Source organism: Myotis davidii, unplaced genomic scaffold (genome assembly GCF_000327345.1).
Source record: "Myotis davidii unplaced genomic scaffold, ASM32734v1 scaffold534, whole genome shotgun sequence".
NCBI classification, from domain to species: Eukaryota; Metazoa; Chordata; class Mammalia; order Chiroptera; family Vespertilionidae; genus Myotis; species Myotis davidii.
In genome coordinates, this window is record NW_006286678.1 from 4003791 (window position 1) to 4021640 (window position 17850).

Genomic DNA, 17850 nt, shown 5'->3' on the forward strand with positions numbered 1-17850 from the left:
CAGTGTTTGACTTCAGCACTGCGCCTCCTCTGAGTGTCCGTATGCGTTACTCTTTCCTCCTAGTTGTAGGACTTCCACTCAGCCAGCGTTCCTGTGGGTCTGGGTGATGTCCGTTCCGTCTTTTAGTTTCACTTTTGAAGTGGTTGTTGGAGGCAGCAAACTCCGGCGTTAACCTATGCCGCCATCCTGGTTCCGGTTCCCAAAAGGCTTTTTATAAAACCTAACTCTCATGTTTCTTCTCTACCTAGAAGCTGGACCTAGCTTCCCACTTAGCAGGGCTTACAAAGTGGCTCAAATGGTCTTCAGTGCCTCCCACCACATCGACGCCTTGCACTCAGCCATATGAATACCCTTTGCCTCTCTCTGACACTGCTCTTGTGTCTCTTTACCTTTGAATGAGCTTGTGGCTACTTCCCCACAGCAAAGGCCTCCTAGCTGGTTTCACTGCCTGCTCCCCCAACCATCCATTTGCAGACCCCTCAGTGGCTTTCTATCTTACTTCGATGTAAAATTTGACCTTCCCAAGGCCTTGCACAGCCTGGTTCCTGGCTGCCCCTCCAACCTCATCTGTCACTCTTACTCCAGCTTGATGTGTTCCAGTCACACCTGTCGTCGTCGTCTTCTTCTTCTTCTTCTTCTTCTTATCTTTTTAAATTGATTTCAGAGATGAAGGGAGAGGAAGAGATAGAAACATCATGATGAGAGAGAATCATTGATTGGCTACCTCCTGCACGCCTCCTGTTGGGGATCGAGCTGCCGCAATCCGGGCATGGCCCTGGCTGGGAATTGAACCAGGATCTCCTGGTTTATAGGTTGATGCTCAACCACTGCGCCACACTAGCCAGGCACACCTGTCTTCTTGAAATGCTTCAAACACACCAAAGACCTTTGGAGACACTGTTCCCTTTTCTCTCACTTTCCCCATGGCTGGCTCCTTCTTATCCTTTAGGTTTCAGCTTAAACATTCTTTCTTCAGAGGGCCTTGACTGATCACTCTAGGTAAGACTGGCTCATCCCACCCCATCTTGGCATTCTCTTCATTTTCTTTATACCACCTATCAGTCAGTCATCTTTTTCTTCTGTGTCTTTATTATAAGTTCCTTCAGGGGACTATATCATGTCGATGATTGTATTCCCAGTGCCACTACACAGTAAATATTTGTTGACAGAATAAACAACTGAGTGATTTTTATCTTTTCTTGACACATCCAAAACTTACCTTCCTATCTATCAAATCTAGGGCATGGCACGCAATAGCTACTCAAAAGTATGTCCTGACAAACCAGTTCTAATTAATGCTGCCTCCTACAGGAAACCTCCCCTGATCGCTATTCTGCTCCCACCCAACAATGACTTCTCTCCTTTAAGCTCGCATACACTTTATCTGTTCTCTTTGGTTACCCTGAGCATTTCATGCCTTATGTTGTAGGTCTCGATTTCTACATGTCCTTTTATCTCTTGGACCAAGAATACTTGAGAACAGGATCTTACCCAATTATTTACATCCCTAATCCTGCATTAGGTATTATCTGGCATGGATGTGCCATAAATGTTTTTTGAAAGAAATGAATCAGCCGATAATGGGTAGGAAAAGAAAGGAGAACTGTAAATGTCCAGTAGTTTCTTAGTCATTAAACAACTATTACATTGTGGAGTAGGCAGTCCCACTCTGCTTATCTCATGTAGGAGTTGTGTATTTCAAAGAAAGTGCTAATCAGGGTACCTCCCCTGTACTTTAGCATCTCAACAAGCAATGTGGGGTTTCTCAGAACATCTGGGACTTAGTACTCCTCATGGAAATTGCAGAGCAAAATGCCAGCTCCATACTGTAGCAACCCAAGGAAGTTCATGGATTTGAAGGGAGAGGAAGCAAAGAAAGAAGGAAACCATTATTTGAGTGCTTCTACTGGAGGCTTCAGTCTTCTTCCTATGAATTATTCCCCATAGTAATGCTGAATGTATATTATATATATAACAACCAGAGGCCTGGTGCACGAAATTTGTGAACGGGTATGGTCCCTAGGCCTGGCTGGCGATCAGGGCCAATCTGTGGGACGACTGGCGGGGCAAATGGGGGAGGGGACACTGGCACCCACCTTGGGCAGCTCCTGTGTTGAGCGTCTACCCCCTGGTGGTCAGTGAGCATCATAGTGACCAGTTGTTCTGTCATCCAGTCCATTTGCATATTAGGCTTTCATCATATAAGATGTCTACTTTAGGGTGTTGTGTGGACAAGAAAGTGTTTTCAGGGCATCTTGCACATTGTGGACCCTCATTAAATGGAGACTAGTATTTCCTTTTGTCAGTGGGGAGACTGAGATTCAAACAAGTGCCTGTAATAACACTGCCAGGATTCAAGCCCTGATTGAGTTGAAGTCCTAAGCGCCTTCTCTAAATTTGTGAGCATATAGATGGTGCTCACATAAACAACTCATGTAGCTCTTTATAGTTTTCTGCTGGTAGAAGCATTCAGGTCCTTCTTAACATCATACCATGTTTATTATTTCGATGTCCTATTGTTCCTGTTTTTCATGGCCATGAAATCACTTCAAATCTGTGTTCCAGAGCCCCATTTAAATTTAATTCCAAGTATTCTGTGGAAAGAAACAGGTCTCTAAGAAAAGAAGATATTTTCCTGGCACAAGTACTGGTTAACTGTTTACTAGTTAACAAGTAACTGGTAACACGGGATGGGAAGGATGTTTTTCCTCTTCTCCCAAGGCACTGCTTTCCTTCTGATTGGAGAGCACGTGGGTGGGGGACTAAACACCTACAAATCTGCTCCTGCTCCTGCTGGGTGAAGAAGGAGAGGAATTGGGGAGTCCTAGAGGAGAGGACCCACAGAGACAGCACTGAGCTCACAACTGACCAGGAGCACCAGAGGGGCAAAGGGACCCCTCGGATGAACTCTAGCCGTCCAAGGTGAGTGTCTACCCCCTCTTTGGCCTGGACAGAGAAGCCAGGGGCAAACGACTCCCAAGGTAGCTGGAAATCAGTTTTCCTGGAGTCAGAAAACAAACTCAGGGCAGGATTTCAGATGAGGAGGAGCAGCCACAAAGCTGGGTGTTCATGACTTCCTGAGTATTTCCTAGATTATTTACTAGGTGTCTACCCTACAGAGCAGGCACTATTCGTGTCCCCATTTTACAGAAGGGAAAACCAAAGCAACGAGAGGCGAAATAGCTTGTCCAAGGTCCCCCCAAGATTAACTGGGATTAACGGGCTCAGCTGGGATTGGTGAGAAAGGTACTAAATATATTTTGTGCTAATAGTATTCTCAAAAAGGCAAATCTAGTTCAGGGCTTTCATGTTCGCCGTTTAACGATTTAAAACAAAAATAGGACACAAGATTTAGGGGTGCAGTCAATTTCAGATAAAGCAAGGAGCGACACAGCTAAGGGACTTACTGCCACCTAGTGGCAGTCTAGGCTTATCACAGCGAGGCCGCCAAGATCACCAGGGCTCCTGGTGCAGGTGCTTGTGAAGATGGGATCTTTCAGATACCACATGTATTCACTCCCGTTTGTGAAAGTTACTGCCGAATAGTGTGGCATAAGAAAGCTTTGTTTTTTGGTGACCCCCAGCTTCCCTCCTCACCCCTGCTTCTTGGGACAGTTTGTGACTTCTTGGTTCCACACCCCAGGAAATGCTCCTTTTAGGACACACTTCACTGATGGTAATCTACTTATCTGTATCCCACAAGGTCTGTGAGCATCCTGACCTGGGAGGGACTTGTCTTATTTGTCTATAATTATCCTGAGCTCCTCGCGTACGGCCTGGCCCAGAGGAGGCATTCAGTAAATGTATGTTGAATGGATCGGAGTGAATGTTTGGACCCAAACTTATGATCATTCTGTCTGACTCAGATTAAGCAGCAGTTTATTTAAATACTCTAAATAGTAAACATCTGAGAGGGCGGGCGGAGGGACGGAAGAGGCTTCCCGGGAAGCATCCAGGGCAGGGCCGGGGGTCTGGGCAACCAGCCTGCTCACAGGGCAGTGGATGCCCGGAACTTCTGGGTCAAACAGAACACGGCAGCCGTGAGGGCCGTGCACTGACGGGCCAAGAGTTTCACACTCAGGTCGTGGTAGCCTCTCTCGCAGGTCAGCTTGGCGGCCTCCACAAACTGGTGGTAGGTGTACACCACGTCCCTGAGGTTCCCGGCTGCCTCCCTGTGCCGGGCGGAGCAGCGGCTGCAGTCCGTGAACTGGAAGCACAGGCCAGCCAGCTGGACCAGGTACTGGAAGGTGTCGCGCACGGCACCCTGCATCTCTTCGGGGGACTGGTCCATTCTGATCACGTGCTGACAGCTGGACAGGAGCTTCTGGGAGCCCAGGCAGAGGTGGCTCCGGCTTTCAGAAAAGTGCCAGGTGCACTTCTCTGGGGGGTGCTTGTCCCCATTCCCCCAGGAAGCTTCTAAAATGTCTTGTAATTCCAGCAAGCTCTCCGAGAGTCGGATGAAGCCCTCGGGAGTGCTGGCGGGGGCAGCTTTCAACCGCGTCAGAGCCCGGGAGCAGTACTCGGGCCAGATGTGGCTGTTCCTCACCAGGGGCTCCGTGCTGCAGCTGTGGGCCCGGGCCGGCCTCCAGGGCAGGGCCAGCCCGCTTCCTGCAGAGGGCGGTGAGGTGAGGGGGGCGGTGGGGGGTGCTTCCGAGTCCCTGTCTTCTTCCTCCATCTCGGGCTGCAGGCCACGGAAGCAGGTGGCATAGGAGAGCTGGCAGCTGCACTGCTCCATTCCAATCCCGGGGGCCACTGTCTCATTCACCCCCGCAAACCCCAGTGATGTGGCCATCCTGAGACTGGCAGAGACTTTAGGATGGCTTTCTGGGGGAAAGCACAAGGAAGACTTCTCAGCTGGGAGGCAGACGCTAGGGGTTTTGTCTCTGCTTTCTGACAGCGAACATTGGGTAGAACCTTCTGAGTGGGGCTCGCCATGGGGACATGGGGGTGGGTGTAGCGGAGAAGGCCTGGGAGTAAAACAGACCTGCTGAGGGGTGTCCCTGGGGCCCGTGTCTTCCCCTGTCACATGGTTAAGCGGCTCTGCTTTGCCCTCCTCCAGAGGGGCGGCTAATGGAATGGTCTGGTTCTCAGGCAGGAAATCCGGGTCTAAATCCAGCTCTGCCAGTAGTTTTTGTTGTGGGGCCTGGCGAGCGTGGCTTGGGGTTTCTCTGCGTTGCCCTTGGAGTTTGGTGGGGGAGTGTGCTGGGGTCAGGTCCGTCCCTGTTACAGGAGTCTCCAAGGAGGGGGAGGCTGCTATCCCACCACCTGGAGCACCGACATCAGTTGTCTGCGGAACAGCACTTGACAAATCACCCTCAGGGTCACCTGGGTCCTTCCCAGGTTCATCATGAAATAAGTTGGTGCCATTTTTGTTTGTAACTCCTCCATCACATTTCAAAGAGCGTTGTCCTTGTTGCTCTTCCATTATTGGGAAAGGAGCTGCCTTCTCTCCCGAATTTATTCCACATTCACCACTTCCAGGCCTGTCTCCAAGAGGCAACGAAGGCTCGGTGTTTTGGGGGGCAGTCTCTTGCGTAGGATTTGTAAACAGGGATCCCAATCCTGCTTCCAACAGGACTCCTCCCAGCTCTAGAGTGTCTCCTGGAGAGACAGTAGGTGGCCCCTGGCTGATGGCCAGGCAGACGCTGCCTGTGTTCGGCTCAGCGCTGGAGAGCGGGGAGGTGCTGCCCTCGAGCTCCATGGAGAGTTCTTGGCGGGCACTGCCATCCGAGTCTAGAAACGCAGATAAAGTTTGGGAAGACTCCATCTGAGCAGTGTCTGGGCCAGATGAACCTGGGTTGGGACAGTTAGGGGTGCTTGCTGGGCAACTGGCAACAGTGGCTGGCACAGGAGCACCCCCAGAACTCTCTTTAGGGCCAGGGTCAATCCGGAGGCGAATCGCGGAAATAGAAGACACTCGGGAGTCGATGACCGATTTGGTTTCCATGGTCTCCGGCTCCATCTCCATGACCCGGGCGGCTGGGTTTTTGCTCTTGGCCTCCCTCAAGGGAGCCAGCAGCCCCAGCGCCTTGGTCTCCAGGAGGCCGGGCTCACCTTGCACGTCCTGCAGAGAGGACACAGTTGGGGAGGGCGCTCCAAGGGCCAGGTAGGGCTCCCGGTCGTAGTAGCACACGTCGTCCATGTTCTCCAGGGAGGCTGATGGCACCAGGGGAAACGAGACCTGACAGGTGTAGTCGGTCTGGAGGAAAGACCTTCTTTTCCTCAGGGTCTCGGCATACTTTTTCACCCCTCCCCTTCTGCGTGCCTCTCTTCCGTCCGGTCCAGTTCTCGGGCCGTCCTTGGGGCTGCAGGAGCTAGCCTCACCCTGTGTGCGGGTGGCACTGGGTTCTGCAGCAGAAATAGCTCCGGGCCCTGAGCATCAAGAAAGGAAAAAGTACATAAGAAGCAGGAAAACAAAGAGGCGCTCAGAGCTTGGGCTCAGGACTCAGGACTGCCTGAGTTCAAACCATGGCCGGGCTGCCTGCATGACTTTGGGCAAGTTAAACCTTGGTCTCCTCAATTTCCTCCTCGGAAAGTTGGGGGTAGTAACTGTGGCAGACAGTTTGTGATTCTTAGTTGCCCACGGTCCGTTTCATTGTCCTTCATTTGTCTTTTAGGGACTGGCATCTCCCCCTTCCCCCAACAATGGTTACAGGTGCTGGAACTATCGATGAAGGCGCCCCGTCCCCATCAGCCAAGTGGTCAGATTTATGACCCAGAAAGTCAGCCATACCTTTCCTAGAACTTCAAGTTCAAACACCGATTTAAAAAATAATAATAATAAAAGCAGAGGTCATTCTTTATAGCCACATTTTCCTGACAATACGACAAGGAATCCTGCTACCCAGCCTCCTGGTCTGGTTGCTGCCTGTGTCAGAAGCAGGTCTTCACCTTTGCCAGCAATTTTCTAAGCTTTCTTACATCCTTTCCCACTTTTCCTTTGTGCTGTGTTAACCCGAATCAGTCAGCACTAAGGGACCAAGCCGCACGGCCATGCAGGTTAAATGAATGAGTGTGTCTCCGGCACCCGGCACAAGGCCTGTGCCTAACGTGTTCACCGGAGGGAGCTGCTACCGTGGTTGTTCCTGTCACTACGTCTGTGAGGTTCTGAGGAGCCTGCTTTTGACCACGTGGCATGACTCTCAGACGGGAGGTCGTGGGCGGGGGGGTGTCGTGTGTGTGCGGGATGGATCTCCCTGAGCCGAGAGGCACCCTGAGAAGAAGCCCTGGGAGTCAGCCAGAGGATGGGGTCCCAGGCCGGCACTTGAGACTCAGAGGGCTCTCACACTCAGACCGTTGATCCCAACGGGCTGCCCCTTATTAAACACCTGATGGAAAGTTGCTTCTCAGACCTCTTACATCAGAATCTCTGAGGCTGGGACCCAGGAATCGACAGGCTTGAATCGAGGTCCCTTGGGTGATTTTGAGGCTCAGTCACATTTTGGAGCTGTTGCCTAGGCCACCTACCGCCACCGACCAACACTGTTTCTGAGGCCTGAAAAGGGAGAGGCTCCCTCAGTGAGTTGGGCCAGGAGTCCCAGTTCTGGGTGGTCTCCCCAGGCCATACTGGCTCTCTATCCAATAGGGAATGTCCAGTATGGTCCTATGTCCTTGGCTAGAGGAAGGCCTTGGCTGATGGCCTGTCTTGCCCCCATCATGCCCCCAGCGCAATGCCCAGCCCAACAGGGCAAGGCTGGGGCATGGATGCAGTTGGAGGACAGTGCACAAGCTCGCCATGTTCTCTCCTTTCCCCAGGGGCACAGTCAATGAACTCAGCGTAGATGGTGGAGAGTTCATTCATTCACTCAGCAACAACTGCCAGGCGCTATGTGCTGGGACACAGGAGAGTGAGTTTCCAGTGTAGTGAGGGAGAGAAACATCAGCACCAGATCACACAAATAAACACGTAATTACAGGCAGTGCTAAGTGCCAGGCAGGAAGCACCCAGGTGATGCAGGAAGGTGTGACAGGCCTGGGGAGACCCGTCCTACTCTTGGTGGTCTGGTTAAACTTTCTAGAAAAAGTGAATTTTTAGAGGTGGTGGTGGTGGGGGTCGGGGTGCTGACAGATGAATGGGCATCAGCAACCAAAGACCAGGGTGAGGAGCAGCATGCGCAAAGGCCAGGGGTGGGAAAGAGCCTCGCCCTTTTATTTTATTTTCTTAAATATATTTTTATTGATTTCAGAGAGGAAGGAAGAGGGAGAGAGAGATAGAAACATCCATAATGAGAGAGAATCATGGATCGGCTGCCTCCTGCAAGTCCCCCACTGGGGATCAAGCCCACAACCTGGGCATGTGCCCTTGACTGGAATCAAACCTGGGACCTTACAGTTCGCAGGCCCACACTCTATCCACTGAGCCAAACCGGCCAGGGCGAGCCTGGCCCTTTTAAAGAATGGCAAGGAGGTCTGTGTGGCAGGAAGCAGGGAGAGGGCTCAGGAGCAGAGAGGCAGAAAGAGGCCATGTCACACAGGGCCTCAACCTAAGGAGCTGGCCTTTCTCCATGAGCAAAGGGCAACCACTGCAGGCAGGGAGCACCTGGAAAGGGTGGAAGCAGAACTGCAAGGGCTGTGGTGTCCCCAGCTCCTAGTGGGTCACCTTCAATGTCTGTGTGTGTAAATGTCCTGGAAGGGTTTCGGGTCAGCTGGGAAGTCATTTGTATGGAAGGACTTGCCCACTGTACAGGGAGGAAGGCAAGAGGAACCTGAGAGAAACAGGACCAACAGGCCCCCCCCTGCCTGCCTACGTCAGAGTCCCTTAAGGGGCCACCATAGCCTGTCAGGTGGGTTCTTTCTGAATGAAGCTTCAGGGTCAGTAATGACACATCCGCTTCCTTCTGCTGGGCACCCCTGTCAATCCGTTGCTTTCTATGTAAATTCTGTCTATCTCACCAGTCTCAGCACTTTCCCACCTCTTCTGGGAAGCCTTCCCGGGTTCCCACTGTGAATGCCTCTCATCCTTGCCCATTGCTGCTTGCCCACAGTTCTCTGACCCTTCCTTGTAGCTCTGACTTGAAGTCATGATTCCTTTTAAAAAAAATATTTTTATTGATTTCAGAGAGGAATGGAAAGGGAGAGAGAGATAGAAACATCCATGACGAGAGAGAATCATTGATTGGCTGCTTCTTGCACGCCCCCCCCCACCCCCTTACTGGCGACTGAGCCCACAAACCAGGCATTTGCCCTGACTGGGAATCGAACTGTGACCTCCTTGTTCATAGGTCCACCCGACCCTCAACCACTGAGCCACACCAGCCGGGCGAAGTCATGATACTTGTAATTTAGTCCACGGACCCCAGGGCAGCCTCCTCAGAAGAGGACCATGACCCGGCTTTACTCATGTGTTTCCCCCCTCAAGCTTGGTCCCTGCCTGCGAGTCTGCAGACCTGTGGGGGGAAGGGAGCGGGTGCTCACCTGAGAGGGTGTCTGGGGGTGTGAGCTTGTCAGCTGCATCGTAGTATTCCTCATCCGAGCTGCCCTCCTCGCAGGCAGAGCCCAGGGCCTCCAGCATGGAGCTGGGCTGGGCCTCAGACCAGCCCTGCTGGCCCCAGGCTGGCGGGCCCCCACCCTGCCGGGAAGCTGTGCTGTCTGAGCTGTCACTCAGGTGCCTGGCCGGGGAGACGCTGGAGCACAGGCTGTAGTAGTCAGTCTGGCTGTCCTCATACAGCCCGGGGTCCAGCCGGGCTGCACTGGGGTCTGGAGCCCAGCCGAAGGTCCCAGGAGCGGGGCTCTCAGAGAGCTCCGTCTTCTGGGGCTGCGGGCTGGCTCGCTGGGCCAGGTCCAGGAGACAGAGGAAGCCGCTGGTCTCCACTCTGCTCCTCTCCTCCTGGCTGTCCGATCCGCCTCTCTCCGGGGAGCCAAAGTGGAAGAAGCCGGACCTGCTGGAGGAGCAGGCGTCCAAGTCGTCCTCCTCCAGGGCATCCATGGACCTGCAGCCTCGGCTCTCGGTGTTGGCCGAGTCGGACGCCTCGGACTCGGCGCTGTCCGTCACGCTGCTGGCCCCGCAGGCGCTCGGGCCGCTCCCGGCCACCTCGGGCGCGGGGCTGTCCCCGGGGGGCTGCTCTTCTTTTGCGGGCGATCTGCAGGCACCCGGCCTTGGCAGGTGTTGGTCAGAGAGGGGCTCCAGCATGCAGTCCACTTCGGAGGACTCCTCTGAGTCACTGCACGCCCTGGACTCGTAGCCTGCAACACAGGGGACGCGGGGGGGGGGGTCACAAAACTGCCCCTGGGGACTGGCACATGCCCCCCTTCTCCCCCCCCCACTGCTGCTGGCCTTCCAGTTTCCAGATTAGAAAGCTGAGGTCCAGGCGGGTGACTGGCCCAGATCACGCTATAGTGACTGGCACAGGGTCCGTGGGACACACAACATCAGGCCTCCTTTCCCACATCCATGGGAACCCCCTGAAAGAGACAGGACTACCTCCACCCCCACTTCCAAGGAGAGCTATCTGTTCCCAGACACTTGGGGGCTGTTTCTTTGATTGGATTTCACTTGGCTTGGGCAGTATTGCACAGGTTTCCTCCCCAAATCTCAGCTCTGTCCTATCTGGGATCAAAGTCAGATGGGAATCATATTTAAAATCCAAAACAGATCCTTGACCTTACCCCTGATGTACTGGGTCAAACAGTTAGGGAGCGGGGCCTGGGAATCTGGGTTTTAGCGCCTCCGTGGGAGATTCTGAGGCTGCTCGGCTGGCACCATTCTGAAGCCTGGTCTTGGGGACCCACTGGTGCTCCAGGTTTTCGGGAGAGTGACAGCTCATCCAGCTGCTGGTACTCAGGGAGGCTCCATGGAGTGAGGGTGGGGAGTACTGAGCCAGGTCACAGTCTCTCCTCTACCATAAGCCTGCAGGGTGATCTTTCCAAAAACTTCCTTCTGATCAACATCACACTACTTAAATCCTCTGATGGCTTCCCCTGCCCACAGGGAAAGGCCTAAGCTCCCCCACAAGAGCGAAGGCCTCCCAAGACGGCCCTGACCCCTGCTTAGCAGCCTGGCCACCCCCCACGGCTTTCCCATGCTCCAGCCACTACAGACAGCTTCTCACAGCTCATGACCTTGCCCTCTGTGTCATGCCTCCATGCTGCCCCCCATGCTTCAAACGATCTCTCCTCCCTCCTCTGTCTGGCCTATGCCAGCATGTTCTTGGAGATCTATTTCAAATACTGCCCTCCTCCCCCAGCATCTTCTCTGACTCTGCCACCTGGCCTGGTAGAAGCAGGCCCTCCGCCATCTGACCTCCACGACTTCACTGCTCCCACTCTGCTGTGTCTCCCTAAGGCATCACCCTTTGTTTCTAAATTGTGTTAAAGGCAAAGTTCACAAATACCCAAAACTCATCACTGCCTGATCATTTTACTTTATCTTACTATCATATAAGCTCTTGAGATTATTTATGTTTTATCCACATGGAGGAAGGACTATATAATGATATGCTATTGAGCATCTCTCCCATCTCCACACAGTGACATCAAGTCGGTAGCTTGAAATTAGCCATGGTGGGAGTGTTTGTACAATGAAAATAGACAACGAGAGGAGAGAGAGAGAGAGAGAGAGAGAGAGAGAGAGAAACATTGACTTTTCTCACTTATTTATTCATTCATTGGTTGATTCTTGTATGTGCCCTGACTGGGGATCAAACCCACAACCTGGTGAATCAGGATGACACTCTAATCAACTGAGCTACCTGGCCATGGCAAATAAAGACACGATACAATGGATCTTAGAGATGGTTTTAGGAAATTCTACAGGGAATCAGAGGCCTTTTGTATTTTTAGGGACTCTCAGGTACAAAGAAAGCTTCTCTATTTAGGACTTTGGAAAGATCAACTGTTGCCCAAGCTGGTTTGGCTCAGTGGATAGAGCATCAGCCTGCGGACTGAAGGGTCCTGGGTTCGATTCCGGTCAAGGGCACATGCCAGGGTTGTCGGCTTGATCCCCAGTAGGGGCCGTACAGGAAGCAGCTGATCAATGATTCTCTCTCACCATTGATGTTTCTATCTTTCTCTTCATCTCCCTTCCTCTCTGAAATCAATACATTTTTTTTTTTTTAATAAAGGTCAACTGTTTACAAAGAAATAAATGGAGAAATAGCTCACATCGACTTGAGTGGAAGTGTCAGCTCAACTCAATTCTCCACCTCCCTTTAGGCTGCCCTTACCCACAGGGCAGTGAAACGGGTCCGTCCTCACCGGGGCTGCCTCAGTGCCTCACCTTCCTCAGCAGACACTCGGTGCACCTGCTGTTTGCTCCCCGGCCAGAGGAAGATGGAGGTAACCGGGTCGACAAACAGCCTGTAGTACCCAGCGACCAGGCAGGCCAGGTCTTTTGCACTGTTGGATTCCAGCAGCAGCGTCAGAACCTTCGAAGGCAAAGAGAGCTCTTAAGCCTGGGAAGGGCGAAGGGGCAGCCCGAAGCCTGACAACACGACCCTATGGGGCTGGTGAGAAATCCCAAACAAACCCAGCCCTGGTCCCCAGACAGGCTTCACGTCCTGTATTCTCACCTTTAAGATTGGAAATGAGCAAAGGCCTGTGTGGGTTCCTCCCATCGAAATTCCACAGTATCTCCTGCCTCTCCATCTCTGACCCCTATCCTCACCTCCCATCCAAACCTCCCACCCAACTCTGCTCATTCATGTAATGGGGCCCCTTCAAGACCTGACCTAGAAAAGGAAGCAAAAGCAAACAGCGGAGAGAGAGGGTGGTAAGAATCAAGCACCATCTCTGAGCATGTTGATACGAAAGCAAAGAAAGGCAGGACAAATGCAGGACCTCCCCGGGAGGCTCAGGAAGTTCACTACATCATTTACCCATTTTAATTGCTGCCACTCAAAACTCTTGGACAGCCTTTCTGGTCCCATCTGGTGTTCCCATCTAAGTTTCTGAACCCATCAGGAAAGCACAAGGTCGGGCTCAGTTTCTACGAAGAAACCTTCCAGGACCTGCCCGGGAAAATGCACCGTGGTTACCACTTTCCCTTGGATGGGACGGAACGGACAAGTCATCCTCTTAAGCGAATGTTGGACTTCAGACCGTAAATATCCACACGCATATAAACGACCCTAAAATAAGTTAGCCCCCAACTGCAGGAGCTGGATGCAGAACCTCTCCCCGGGGTGTTACCTTGATGTCCTGCAGGTACACTTTGACCACGCTCACTTTCTCAGACTCTTCTGTCAGCTCCACACGGCTGATGTTTGCAAACTCGGCCAACGTGGACATGATGTTGAGTTTGCTATTGATAATTTGGCTAATCCCATACTTGGCTCCCACCAGAAGGGCAACATAGGATTCTCTATCCTGTAACTGCAGAAGGGCAGAGGAGGAATTAGTTCCCACTCACAGCTAGTAAAATACTAGCTGCACATGTAAGACAAGATACCTCTCTCTGCAAACTCCAGATTCTTATTTCAGGTCCCCACCACCACTCCCTGGACTACCAAGTTAGGCAACAGCCTGAACTGGGCCCCAGTGACAGATAAATTAAGTATAAATGATCTCTTCAAGACCCTTCACAATAGAGGGCCAAACCAGGCTATTACCTGTTCCGTCGAAGCAACCTGTATTTTCTTTTCTTTTTTTAAAACTTTTTATTGATTAAGGTATTACAAATGTGTCTTTATGCCTCCATTGTCCCCTCATCCCCCCAGTCTTGCCCTCACCCTCACCCCCTGTTGTTTGCGTCCATCACTTATGCTTATATGCATGCATACAAGTCCTTTGGTTGATCTCTCCTCCTTACCCCCACCCTCCCCTACCTTTCCTCTGAGGTTTGAGCATCTGATCAATGCTTCTCTGTCTCTGAATCTGTTTTTGTTCATCGGTTTATGCTGTTCATTATAGTCCACAAATGAGTGAGATCATGTGATGTTTATCTTTCTCTGTATTTTCATACCTATGTGCCTATTTCATTCCTCTTGGAATCCCTTTCCTGCATCATTACCTACAGAAATCTTGACTTTTCTTGAAAAGCTTCCATCAAAACCTACTGCAAACATTACAGAAACTATCTGCCTGATCTCTGGCTCCTCAAACCAGAAGAGTCCTTTTCCTCTGTGCTGTTCCCACACTACTTCCTGTCTACGTCTCCCATAACACTGAGCTGTGACTTCTTATTGTAATTATTTGTACTCACGTCTCAGATTCCCTGCCAAGTTCCGACGACAGACTGTGTTTATCTACAGTGTAACCCCAGTGGCCAGCAAGCACCCTGAGCCAGCTCAATGTCGTTTCTTTTCCCATTACCAATTATTTCCTTAGATAGTAACGGTAAAGGGGGGCTGGGGACAGCTGGGAGAGGGCAGGGTTGGCCCTGGGGAAAAGTGGGAAGCTTTTCTTGTACCTTCAAGCCTTCCTTTCTGTGCTCTGGTCTCTCTTCAACCTTTGGGTCATTTACTCGTTTAAGACGCCATCTATTTTTCCCTTCCCCTAACGATCTGACTCAAGTATGTCAAACTCAAAGGCTAACTCGGGCCCAATAAACGAGGCATGTGGCTTGCGGGCCTCGAGTTTGACATGCTTGATCTGATTGCTCTATCTTGCTCTCAAAACATGGATTCTCTTTTTCTATCTATATTGTTAAGTCAGCAATCTGATTAAATGGACCCATCACTGTAAATGACTGAGAGACATATATCTGACCCAAGTATGTCAAACTCAAAGGCTAACACGGGCCAAATAAACGAGGCATGTGGCCTGCGGGCCTCGAGTTTGACATGCTTGATCTGATTGCTCTATCTTGCTCTCAAAACATGGATTCTCTTTTTCTATCTATATTGTTAAGTCAGCAATCTGATTAAATGGACCCATCACTGTAAATGACTGAGAGACATACTAAATCCACTAAAAGAAGATTTGTTAATGTTTTTTTTTGTTTTTTTTTTAAATCTCTCATTGGTAAATTGCCTGGCTTTGTGCTGGAGAGTTCTGGGGCTGACTGAGTGGTGGGGAGAGTTCCCTTCAGCCACAGCCCCATCACTGACGGCTGAAAAGCACACAGCTCTGGGCCTGGGCTCCAAGAAGGAAGCAGGGGGAGGACCGGGCAACAGAGCAGAAGGCTCCTTTGCTTCTCTTTTCCCTTCTCAGTTCCACTCCTCAGTTCTTCCCTTTTTCTGAATAATCGGGGCCCCAGCCTGGCCGTCAGTCTAACATTCTTATCTTTCCTGTATGGTTTCCGCTTTTCCCCCTCCACCTTCATATTCCCAAAGCTCCAGAGTAAATAGCTTACAGTACCCTTCCCTCCAAATGCCTTTCCCCTCTACGGGAATCTGGCCAAATCCAACCTTCTTGCCTTTCCTTACCCCCTGCCCCTGCCATTCTTGACCTGAAGCTGGCAGTGCTGCCCTCTGTCTTCACACGCCACAGCCATCGCCCTGTGTGTCTCCCGTGGCTCTGCTTGGTCTTGTGGCTACTTTGTTCGATCATTGGAAGGTGGAAATCATGTCAGCTCTGCCTCCCTCAGCACCTACCACAGGGCTAGCACCAAGCAAGGGCACAAGAAACACTCCCCAATATTTACTTCCCCAAACAAATTCCAGTACTTGACAGATTTCTCAAAAATGTTAGGCCACAAGGTTCACTGATCTTCACAGGACTTCTAAGGTCCCTCACAAGCGTCGGATTCCACGGTTCCCTAACACCTACCATTAAAGTAGCATTAAAGATTTTCCCGCCGTATGTCTTGAGTTCCCCAAGGATCTGTAGATAATTTAAACGTAGCTGGGCAGCGGAAATAAGTTGCTTAAATAGAAGAAAAAAAGACGTAAGTTAGAATTATTCACTTGCTACAATCAAGGCAATGTTGCAGGTGCAGTCCCCAGACAGCTGGGTGGGTCGGCCGGGGCCAGGGCTCCATTACCTTCTGTCGGGGCTCCAGCAGGTTCTGGTTCCTCTTCATGTGGAAGCTTATGGCTTTCTTGATGTCTTTGCCTTTCATGTTTCGGAGTAACGTTGGGGAAATGAAGTTCTCTATGCCCCAGTCTTTCCTGCCATGACACATGGGAGACAAGGAGGCTCATTTTCACAGTGTACGTGGTGGCTCTGCTGAAGAGCGTAAGTACATTTGACTCGGTACTCAGCGTTCTCAGAATACTGCGGCTGAGCCTCTTTCTCAACAGAAGATACATACACATGTACATTTATGTGCGTATAAATACATAGAAATATATAGAAATATCTTATGTATTTCTATAAATTATATATTAATATATACTTACTAGAGGCCTGGTACACGAAATTCGTACACGGGTAAGGTCCCTAGGCCTGACGGGTGATCAGGGTTGATCTGTGGGGCAACCGGTGGGGCGATCGGGGGACCCCCACTGGCACCTGCCTTGGCCAACTTGATGCCGCCCCCTCGCTGGCCCTGCCTCCTCCCCTTCCCCCCACTGCTGCTAATTGGTTGCCTCCCTCTGCAGGGCAACCGGCGGGGCAATCGGGGGCCCTGTGGGCACCTGCCTTGGCTGGCCTGGGGCTTTCAGGCTGAGGGCAGCTCCTGCATTGAGTGCCTGCCCCTTGGTGGTCAGGGTGCATCATAGCGACTGGTTGTTCTACTGGTCATCCTGGAGTTTGGCCGATTTACATATTAGGCTCTTATTATATAGGGTATTTTATGTAAGTACATAATATATATGTTTATAAATATATTTATACATATTTCTTACCCCTCACCCCAACACATACACAAAAGCCCCAGCTATTCAGGAAAACCCCACTGATCTTTCTGGGAGATTATTACTCTTGGTGCAGTGTGATATTTTGTTAATCAGAGCAGGAGATCTTGATCTTTTCTTTTTTTTTTAAAGCTCTTCAGATTGTAGTTTAATTTTATTTATCATAGTATTTTTAAAATATATTTTATTGCTTTTTTACAGGTTGTTCTACTGGTCATCCTGGAGTTTGGCCAATTTACATATTAGGCTTTTATTATATAGGGTATTTTATGTAAGTACATAATTTGGACTAACCTAGTAGCACTTTTCTGAAATTGAAGGCTTGATCCAACAAAGACAAAAGAGTTCCTGGAGTCCTCGCCAGAGCTTCTTATACAAAATATAAGACAATGTTTTGCTTCACCCAGTAGTTGAGCCCTATTGTTGAATGGACTAATAGTAATGAGTGGATTACTCTCATTCTGATAGACACACATTCAGTTATTTATCAACAGATAGTTCATGGAGGGCCTACTAGGGGTATGCTCTTTGCAGTGAGCAGCCTTAATGGATTCCAAACATCGCTGTCATGGAACACTGCTTCATGAGCTGGCCAAGGGCATCCTATACTCAGATTTACAGGAGAAAAACCGCAACCAAGGTACATAAGGTACATGCCCTTGACCGGAATTGGACCTGGGACCCTTCAGTCCGCAGGCCGACGCTCTATCCACTAAGCCAAACCGATTAGGGCAACCTTGATCTTTTTTCACTACAATGTACTAGTACGTGACAAATAATGACCCAGCATGTATAACACACTCTCAGGGGCAGCACGTAGCACCTGTGAATCCCCGAGGTCGTGCTTCAGAATGGTGCTACCCTGACAGCCTCAGAAGCCTCCAACAAACTTGTTAAAATACAGATTCTCAGGTCCCATTCTCTAGAGATTTGACCCAGTACATCAGGGACAGAGCCCTTGATCTGTTTCAATTTTTAAATTTGACTCTCATTTGACTCTGATGCCGGATAGGACAACAGAGCTGAGATTTGGTGAGGGGGTTAGCAAACGTGGGTGATACTGCCAAGAGCAAATTTTCACCTAAGAATTAGGTGGTGTTGGAATCCCAGGATCTGAAACTTCCTTAGTCGGAATATAATGCAACATAATTGGTTCACACATTAATTTTCAAGGCAT

General features: G+C 50.6%; 1 protein-coding gene across 2 annotated transcripts in view; it reads right to left on the reverse strand.

Moving 5' to 3' along the window:
• Positions 1-3864: 3864 nt before the first annotated feature.
• Positions 3865-17850, reverse strand: part of FRMPD1 (FERM and PDZ domain containing 1) — a 38937-nt gene continuing 24951 nt past the window's right edge. For both annotated transcript variants that reach the window (XM_015560517.1, XM_015560518.1), the window contains 6 exons: positions 15860-15986; positions 15646-15741; positions 13126-13308; positions 12215-12362; positions 9415-10182; positions 3865-6372 (listed from right to left, as the gene is read on the reverse strand). In XM_015560517.1, coding sequence (XP_015416003.1) covers positions 3989-6372; positions 9415-10182; positions 12215-12362; positions 13126-13308; positions 15646-15741; positions 15860-15986 — 3706 coding nt within the window. In that variant the 3' untranslated portion in view covers positions 3865-3988. The remainder of the gene's footprint in view (positions 6373-9414; positions 10183-12214; positions 12363-13125; positions 13309-15645; positions 15742-15859; positions 15987-17850) is intronic.